The 10363-nt window shown below is 41.1% G+C and overlaps 1 protein-coding gene across 1 annotated transcript; it reads right to left on the reverse strand.

Moving 5' to 3' along the window:
* Positions 1 to 5663: 5663 nt before the first annotated feature.
* LOC122672053 (protein SIEVE ELEMENT OCCLUSION A-like) lies at positions 5664 to 8851 on the reverse strand. The gene is made up of 7 exons (XM_043869562.1): positions 8666 to 8851; positions 8475 to 8567; positions 8001 to 8371; positions 7645 to 7754; positions 6995 to 7140; positions 6409 to 6891; positions 5664 to 6296 (listed from the first exon to the last, which is right to left on the reverse strand). The coding sequence occupies exons 1-7, from the start codon at positions 8849 to 8851 to the stop codon at positions 5664 to 5666; spliced, it is 2022 nt and encodes a 673-aa protein (XP_043725497.1).
* Positions 8852 to 10363: the final 1512 nt, after the last annotated feature.

The following is a 10363-nucleotide window of genomic DNA, read 5'->3' on the forward strand; positions in this document are numbered from 1 at the left end:
TCCCCGTGACATGTAGTTATCACTACCACGTATGCCGGTGAGTTGTTCTCACTGGTGGTCAAACCCAGCTATATTGACCATAGTACGAGGTTGCCTGTGGAAACTAGTCGGGACCATGGAGGTTGCCCCTTGACGTGTCAGGGGTAAGTAGTTGACCAAATTTTATTGTGTGCTTACTGCCCTCTCAAAGCCCTCGAAGTGTGGTCCAAAGGCCCTGACCTCTTATGGTGGGAACCACCTTCCTACTCGCATCGGATGCAAGGTTACTGGCTGCCTCCGACCCTGCATCCAATGCTGCTGACAAGGACCCTTGTGGGTGAGACCCTGTGGCTAAGGTACTATTGGTGTCCTGCCATGTTTGACCCTACCCTTACCCCTTTTTATTAACTTGACCTTATGTGGGCCTTGGGGCCCAAGTTAGGATTTTTAGAGCTTGTGTAGGGATGGATGGTTGTTTGACCCTATCCAAACAGACCCTAGGTTACACTTATGAGGCCTTATCCAAACAGGCCATTAAAAGTGATTTTCTATATGAGAGAGAGGGGTAAGACTATTCCTTAGTCTTTCTTTTTCTTTTCTTTCTTAACCTAATCGTGAAAAGGAGGAGAGCTTTGAAGAGAGGAGGCGGCAAGGAGGAGAAGAAGGAGAAGGAAGGGAAGAAGAAGAAGGAAACGGCTGCTGGGTTTGGAGCTTTAAAGAGGGTACATCGTGTGTACCTCAAACCAGGTAAGCCAAGTGCCCTTTTCCCCCCTTTTTCTCTCTTTCCCCCTTGCTCGTTTGAGCTTGGGTGGTTCTTTGGTTGCAGCCCCAAGATGGGGATTTCTTTTTGAAACCCAAAGGGTTAGCTCGAGTCATGTGTAGTTTCCCCTTGTAGGATGCTTTCCTATTTTCATTACAATCCTATAAAGACCTCTATTTTGACCTCTTGCTGAATCTATTTGATTCTAAAGCTTCAACCACCAAAGAAAACCCCAAATCTGGATTTTTGAGCTTTTGATCCTTTAAACCCCCTTAAATCTTTGAATGTTGGGTGTTTCTAAGACCCAAATAGACTCCAAGACACCCCTCCCTTGTCCCTTGAGGCTTAGAGAACCAAATGGGACAACCCTGGGCTTTTAAAGACCTTGAAATCACACTTGGGTTGCATCGGAGGCAAGACTGCGTGAGTCCGATGTTTGCCTCCGATGTGTCCTGAGCCTGCAGGGAAGGTCGGAGGCAAGACTGCGTGAGTCCGATGTTTGCCTCCGATGTGTCCTGAGCCTGCAGGGAATGTCGGAGGCAAGGTCGGAGGCAAGACTGCGTGAGTCCGATGTTTGCCTCCGATGTGGCCTAAGCCTGCAGGAAGGTCGGAGGCAAGGTTGGAGGCAAGCCTGCTGAGTCCGACGTTGCCTCCGATGCAGTTTTTAAGGCTTATAACTTATGTAAACTGTGGGGTTTCTCTATGAGGCCTCCCCTACACTCTCTCACACTCTTATTCACTTCCATAGGCGCCAACATATGTGCAATGGAGTGATTTTGAGCGGGAATCGTTGCGCTTATACAAATTCCATTTGAAGTAATTGGTGAGTGGGTTTGGGTGACTGTTTGAGCTTGTTTACTATTGCTTATTCATGCATTTATGAATTATATTGTGACATTATCATTCAAGCATGATTGCATATTTGCATTTATTCTTATTCGATGATGATGATTTGGATGATATGGATTTGTGTTGTTACGGTCGGGAAGCACTGCACCGAACCCCGTATTACGTGGAATTGTATATTGCATCTCATTCTTGCTCAGTATGCGCCGTGTTGTCTGGTACCCGGTGTTAGATGGAATGGGACGTTGACACACCCGGATGTACCTCTCAACACGATAGGATTCATGTAGTATATCCGTGGTTAGGCTCAGTTCCCTATGCTACGACCCTTACCAACAGGGGTTTAGGTGTTGGGTAGCCGAGCACCCGCTTGCTGTGGAGAGTTAGAGAGGCCAGGCCGGGGAAGTAATGGTTATCGGGTCCGCCTCCTGGGTGGTGATGACTACGACCTGCGCGGGCTCCATAGTAATAATTGATTTTGCATTGTGGTGAGAATGGAAGGATCCACAATGTCTTCCCGAGTTATTGCAGTAGCATATACCCATTGACTTAGCATTGTGTGTTAGGTGGTAAATGAATTAATAATAGCATGCACCATGGACTATTTGTGATTGTGTGATTGTGCATCCCCTTTTCTCTCTCACTAGCTCGGTGGAGCTAACCCCGTGTACACATTCTTTTTAGATTTGGATGCGGATGATTCTTGTGGAGCCGGAGACCGTGGATCGAGGATCATGGCGATGGTTGCCCATGATGATTGTGCCTACGGGTTGTACTGTTACTTGGGATCGTTCCCGTTTTATTATTATTTTAGAGCATTGTGCTTTGTATAAACTTTTATGTTTTACCTTTTTGGTAGCTACTTGATGGTCATAGGAATTTCGTAACTATGTTACTTATTATCATTAGCCAATGAACATCTTATAATCATTTCATTTACGGTTCCGCAAACTCTGACCTGTCTTGGAATGTAATATTCATTTGTCTTTCGCACTCTGATATTATTGTATTTTAATATTGGTTTATGACTGTGAGTTGGCCACTGCATCGAGATCCTGGCGGTGAGGTGGGATGACGCGTGTCACCCCAATCATACCCTGATATTGTATTCTATCCCTTGTCGGGATAGGGGTGTGACAGAAAGTGACCTGTGATGCTAGTCTAAAATATAATTCAGATTTTGATGATTTGGTGTTGATCTATAGGAATCATCAAGGTGATATTTTGCTTCCTGTGTGCCTATTGAAACTTACCAATAGGATTCCACCTATACTCTTCGCTGTGTCACTAACAAAATTTACATGCCCATATGGTTAAAGGTCTTGGTATCAGGGTTTCAAAAATCAGGATCAGGTCAGCTGAGGCCGATCCTGGTTCTAACCGATGATTGGTCGATTTCATTGAAAAATCTCAGGTTAAGGCAAATATGGGCTGATTCTTACCAATTTCTCATTGATCCCAATTCTGATCCAATCAACCCTGTCATGGCAAAGGTCTTGATTAGTGTTTTAAGAATTGGGATTGTGTGATTCCAATTCTTCCTGATCCGTATTGGATTTCTAATGTTAAAATACATTTTGGCTGATTCTAGCTGATTCCTGACTGGTCCAGATTGGTTTTGTTCCGATTTTGATCAGTCTTGATCCGAATTGAAATCGACCGGGATATTCAATTCAGATTATAATTCTGTTCTTTTAAACCTTAGTCTTGATATACAATACAAGTTGAAGAAACTAATGGGTGTTTGAAATGCTTGTCTTTTGATCATGTTCATGAGGAAATCTGAAATTTTGTTCCAAGTGAATTAGTCCAAATGGATCAGAATTGAAATGGGGGAAAGATCCAGAGAAAAGGAAGGTATATGCAGGAGGACCCAACATTTGAAGAAGCCACCTAGAATTTTGACTGGGTTAATGTTTCCAAAATAATTTTTCGGATTTTTGCCATAGGAAGATGATGGGGGGAAAAATATCTCAGAGTTCAGTGGAGCTAAGAAAAGAATTATTTACAGATATGGTTTGTAGTTCATTAATAGACCATTTCTTCATCGGGTCTGTTTTCTTTTTTGCCATTTATTTTACATATTGGATACAACAATTAATGGTCCTAGGTAGGCGGCTAGGCCCGGCATGGATTTAAAGGAAGAAACATACTAAAGGTTCTCTAGACTAAGGGGGTGCCCAATTCCAGCCTGAATCGGTCCGACCGATTGAAACCGATACAAACCAAACTTGACCATATTGGTTCAGTTTCGGGTTGGATTTCTATAAAACTGAAATTGAACCGGATTGATTCAACCCCTTTTAGTTGGGATAGGGCTATGGTTGTTGTTGTTGTTTGTGGGACCTTTAGTAATTAATTAAGATTACTACTACACTTAATTAGAGCAAGGACTGTTGGAGTGTCAAATTCTAGCCCGAACTAGTCGGGTAGACCGAAAACGATTGGTAGAAATTGAACCTTTATTGGTTTGACTTTGGGCTGGGGTTTTCGAAATTGGTAAAAATTGATATCAATCTAGATCAACCAAACTTGTAAACCAAATTGAAACCGATGAAAACCAGGGAAAAAAAAAAAACTGAAAAAGTCCATAATAAAAACAATTTTTTTGCATTATTTATTGAACCGAGTCTCCCTCCACCCACGATGAATTGGATCACAGCACGGCAGGACAAGGTGGAAAAGGCTATCGTTAATGTTTTTTGGAACATACTAAAACCCTAGGATGGTAGGTGAACCATCCTCTATATGGGTGGATGGAAACTTAGTCCGCGGATCCTTATTTATTTATGTATAAACATGGAAAATTGAATTGATAATAGCTAGATAAGAGTCAGTTAAGCCAACTTGATAAATGATTGAGCCGAACTGATGGGTTTGCGATTTATCTTGGTAAAAATCTCATCTAGTGATCGTCTCGTAAATAGAAAATTATAACTCGTTCATCTACTAAATCCGAGCACAAGGCTCTTGCAGATGCCTCGATAGAACTCACTTGGCTCTAGTCTCTCTTCATTGAGCTTGGGTTTCCCCTTTTTTTTTTTTTTTTTTTTTACGGATAGGTAGGGAGGGATGTAGGATGTGAACCAGGAGACTTGAACTCAAGACCTCCCGATACCAATGGGCCTTTACGCACCACTAGCTACCAAGTGCGCTAGGATAGTGCCCTTCTAGATGTCACCTATATTTTGGCCAATCCTATATTTCATGCCCGCACCAAACTTTGGAGATCGAATTTTACTTTATGCAGGATAAAGTAGCGGAACATGAGCTAACAGTCAATTTTATTTCAGCTACAGATTAGATTGTATGTAGATGTCATGACAAAGGGTTTATCGTCGACATGGTTTCAATTTCTACTTGACAAGTTAAAGGTCTGTCCCAAAAGACGTTCAACTTGAGGGGATGAATTGAGCCATATTGAGTTGTACTTTGAATATCTTTCTTATTTCCTTAGTTAAGTTAAATTAGTTTTCCTTGCTGCCTTGGTATATCTTAAATTCTCTTTGTTTGTAAGGTATTATATGTGCAATGACCGTCTTACCCCCACTCGAACATGACGCTTGGACAGTGGAGGATCTGAATCCTTATATGTGTCTATATATAAAGCCTTCTACAATTGTAGGGAGAAAACAATAATACAATTTATTGATTTTACACAAAATAAAAAATAATCGAAACAACTCTCAACTAACTTTATAGAAAAGGATCCAGATGACAACATATAGCATATCAAATGACAACATATTATAGCTATAGTTGTAGAGAGAGAGAGAGAGAGAACAATAATACAACTTATCGATGGCAACATATAGCCTATCAAATGGCAACATATAGCAAAACAAATGAGAAGAGTGAGAACAAAATCCAAGGATTTGGCTGCACACAAAGTACTACATATTTATTATTGAAATGTCTACTAGTTTTCACAGCACAACACAGCACACATGGGACTGGATTTGGCTCACACAGATCATCAAAATTTTGGTGGAAAACCTAATCAAGAGTAGTAGCAGTAGACGGTACTGCCCGGTGGTGATGAGTCCGATGGCGACGGCAGCAGGAGAGCAGTAGGTAGCTAATCACGACAGCAGCGGTACATGATGAACTTCTCCATAAGGCAGGGACAATTCTCACAGTGCATCTCCCCCAGAATATTGGCGACGGTGAAGGGCAGGATGAGGTGATTGCAGTGAACCTTTATTTCCTGCTTCTTTACGTAATCAATGACTACCCCCATAAAATCATTGATGCCAGAGGATACCTTCCAAAAATCGTACTGCTTGAAGCACTCCAACATTATGTCACCCCTGGCTTTCACCAATATCTCTGATCCCTTACAGATGATTGCCCACCCTTTGTCGCTGCTCCCATCGTAGGTGAGTATGCTCCTGATCTCCTTCATTATTTGGTCCTCCTCGATTGTGTTTTTGGAGGTGATCATCATCTCCATCCTTGATTGCCACATGTAATCCAGCCGCCCCCAGAATTTGGTCACCACTTCTGGCCAGCAATTTGTGTTCAGTTTTTCATTCTTGATAACACTGTACAAATTATCCAATCGCTTCCTTTGGGTTTTCGCTCCCATGTAAACCATCTCGAATGCGGTACTTGTGGATTTCTTCGCCACCTCAGATGCCACGGCCGTGAAACTCCTGATCCAATTCATGTCTTCTCCTCCATACAGGCAAATGAATCGCCCATCATTTATCTGTTAATTAGTTACTCACTCGTTAACAAAAATTTTAAAAAATTAATAAAACATATTATTATGTTGGTTAGCCTTAAATTAAGAAGTAGTGAATTATGGTGGTGAAATTTACCCAATCGAGCATGTTTGTGCCTTGGTAAATGTTTTGAAACAAGAATTTAAGTCCCCAAGTGGCTTGCTTCCAGAGCTGTACTTCGGTGGTGATGGTGATAGAGAGGTCACTCCCTCCCCAGATCTTAATGTTGGTGAAGGCATTGTTGCTAACGACCTTACCCTCTGGGCCCAACACCACCAGGGTTGGATTGCCGTTGAATTGCCACACCTCCTTGATGTACTTAATCACCGCCTTGTTCATCTTATAGTTATGGTTCATCAAGTACCACGGCAAATTCTCTTCCACTAGCAGCTTCTCAAACTCTTCCCGTTTGGATTGTATAGACTCCCCTAGTGTGAGACACACCAGATCATACTGATGAGAGACTTGCTTTGTATTCTTGTACATCTCAGCCAGAATTCTGATATCTTCTTTGTTGACGTCCAACTCAGCCAATATCAGTAGTAACACATTTTTCTTCTCCAGCACTTTCACGCTAACCTATTTATTTATTATTCATTAATTAGTACATATTACTTAGCCAAGCACTGTAGTGGTTGGAGGCGAATTGGTTTAGAGAGAGAGAGAGAGAGAGAGAGAAAACCTGTTGGTTGGTGGAGACTTGGACAAGCGAATTCAGACCAATTTTGACGTCAAACAATTTGCTGATAATCTCTAAGTTGTTAGTTATAGTCATTCCGGAGAATATTAGCTCAATCTCATGATAATATTCAGATATTTGCTTCATCTCTGCATTATATATAGTACCACCACCATAACCACGACAGTATATTAGAAGCAATTAAAAAAAACAGAGGATTGTTATTGCGTCAGTATCAGCCAAGACTCATACCAATACCGATTACTAATTCTTAAAAATTATTATTTTTTTGATAGAATTCTTAAAAATTCTTTAAATAAGGATATAAAAGGGTTTTTCAAAAATAAATTGAAAATGATATATCATTATATTATTATCAAAAGATGTTATTGTTTTGTACATTTTTCGAGTACACATATGAAATGATATTAATAATCTCATTAAGAAAAAACAAATTTGTATATATATATCATATTAAAAGGATAAAAAAGTAAGATTAAAATTTGTTATTTGATAACTTGAGAAGTTTAAATAAGAAAATTCCTTTAAAAAATCATAAATTATAATTATTCAAAAAAAGAAAAGAAAAGAAAAGAAAAGAAAAGAAAAGAACGGTTTCCTTCCTTAATTCTCATTATCATTTAATCACTCACCAATGTAATTTAGGTAAGGAAGAAGTTGGTCATTAAGGTGGTCCAGACTGATAATTAGAGTCTTCCTTAATTTGGACAGCTCCTTATCCTCAGTTTTTGATAGAATGTACCTGAAAATATGAAATGGTAACAATCACTACATGCAACGAACCAGCTCAGCGGATTTGATCCTCTACGGCCGGGCAGCTTGGAGCGGTCATTGTGCGGCCCACACACAGGTAGGGGCGAAATGACTGCCCTATCCACTGTCCGAGCACCCTGCCTGGGTGAAGTCCATGCCCTGCCTGTATGAGGCCGCACAATGGCAGGTCAGCCATAGAGGATCCAAATCGCCAGTGGGGGAAATGGGGACTTACTCTGTACCCAACCCAAGGAAGCCAAAGATGTGGGGAAGGCAGGCGTCGACGCTCCTGAGAGTCCAGTAAACAGAAATTTGGAGGAGAGATTGGTCGATGATCAGACCTGGCACCTTGCCGGAATAGAAGAGCTTGCAGTAACTGATAACGCACTCCGTCAGGTTAACCATAGCCTCGATAAGGGTCTTCACCGTCTCAAGGGACTTCCAAAATTTGTTGGAGTCCAGCAAGAAGAAGAAACCACCGTAGGTGACGGCGAAGGCGGCCATGACCAGAACCACCTTCGATTCCCACGAGTATCCCGACAGAGTTTTGATCAGTGGCGACACTGAATTATACTCTTCTCCTTCTTCAGTGCATTTGCACGACAACTGCCATGTCATTAATTAATTAATTACTTTTTAGTACATACTAATATGTATACCTAATTATTTGAGCTCATAATTAAATTAATTTAAAAAAAGGGAAACTAACCTTGCAGGAGATCAGGTGTATGGTTTTAGACAATGCTTCGAAATTGGTTGGAGAGATCTTACTTTTCAAGTTATCCAGAGCATGCCCAACGATCTACACATGCGAATATGTATTTACTGATTAGTATATAATTGTACTAGATTACTAACTAACAGTTTAGTTTTAGTGTATGCAATTATTAAATTACATACAGGGCCACTGGTAGTGGTGGTGGAGTGCTTGAGGATGTCCTTGACGAGTTCAAGAAGAGGCTCGACATCGACCACCATGGGAGGGTGATCAGCTTGGCTGGTCTCGATCAGCTTCTGCATCTCGTCGTCATCTTTGTCGCTAAAAATGCGGTGTTCATAACTTATCAGCTTCACAAACGTCTCCATCTCTTCTTCTTCTCTCTCTCGGCGTATCGAACGAAGTCGGAAATGAATCAAAGAAGAAGATTGTGCGAAGTGAGTTTGATTCCAAATGTGGGCAAGTAGCCCCTCTCTTTATATAGCCCTTAAAAGGGTAACAACATGTGCAGGAAATGAACATTCCCTCCACTCAAAGAAAAAAAAAAATTTATGAAAAAGGGTTTTGCGATCGGATGCTTCTTCAAATAGGAGGGCGGGGGGTTTTCCGTCATTTCGACCCTTGCATTATAATCTCTATCGCATGGTTATATCTAGTTATAGATATAACCGTGCACCATGCACGGCACTGCATATAATCTTTTCGTCATTTGTTTTAGTTTCCTTTTCCTTCGCTTCACTTTACTTCACTTTACTTCATCTATATAAAGCATTAAATAAAATCCCCCGCCGGCTGCCGCCCCTTCTCCAGCGAAATCATCTTCGACTTCAGTGTCTGGTTGACTTCGGATACTGAGAAAAACGTAAGTGGAACGAACTGAGAGTGGTGTACCAATCTCCAATAAAATTCGATTTGATTATGATTGGTAGTTGATTTAAGTATTTAGATTTTAGAATTGAATTGAATGATATCTGATTTATTTTTATAATGCAAAATATTAAATATAACATATTAAATGATTATCTACGTTCTTAAATTGTTATCAGAATATATATATGGAATTTTTCTCCTCTCAGAAACCTGAGAGGAGTTAGATTCATTATATATATAAAAAATAAATGTAGAAATTCAAAAGTCATGGTAAATCTTTTCATATCAAAAATACCCTTTAGAAAGGAGGGAAATGATATCTAAGGATGATATCTACACCTCATGAGTGTGGACTATGCCACCACTCCCATGAGTCTATCTCTCTCTTTTCTATTTGAAAAGACACCTCTACCCCTTTGTTTTAAGGAGGAGAGAGATAGACACATGGGAGTGCTGGCATAGGCCACATTCCCGAACAGAAAACTGCTTCCCATATATATTTTGGGAGAATGTTCTCTGTGCCGCAGTGTAGGCTGCACCCAGGCACATGGACCTGCCACTCAGGGGACAGGATGGTCATTGCGCCCACCCCCATGTGCCTGGGCAGCATGCGCTGCGGCATAGAGAACAACGCCCCATATATTATATATTGTTGAAATACATATCTCATTTGACCCTCCCCAGACCCTGCTAAATGCGAGAGCCTTGTGCACGTACTGGATACGATTTTTTTTTAATATTGTTAGAATATATATCTGATTTTTATTTGAATGGAGAAAAGAATGCTGGCTGGCTGCATGGTGTATGCTAGTGCCTCCTATTTATTTTTCTCCAATTTAGATCTTCTGCTGCCGTGCGGCCAGTCAGGGCGTGGACCCCACCTTTGCCCGGGTGAGGCCACACGCTGGCCGCACAACTGCCTGGCAGGGGAGGATCACGATCCATTTGTCTCCTCTCAGACACAGGATGGCGCTAGCATATGCTACCCAGCCGTACATGGAACTCAATCT

This window comes from Telopea speciosissima, chromosome 8 (genome assembly GCF_018873765.1).
Source record: "Telopea speciosissima isolate NSW1024214 ecotype Mountain lineage chromosome 8, Tspe_v1, whole genome shotgun sequence".
In the NCBI taxonomy this organism is placed as follows: domain Eukaryota; kingdom Viridiplantae; phylum Streptophyta; class Magnoliopsida; order Proteales; family Proteaceae; genus Telopea; species Telopea speciosissima.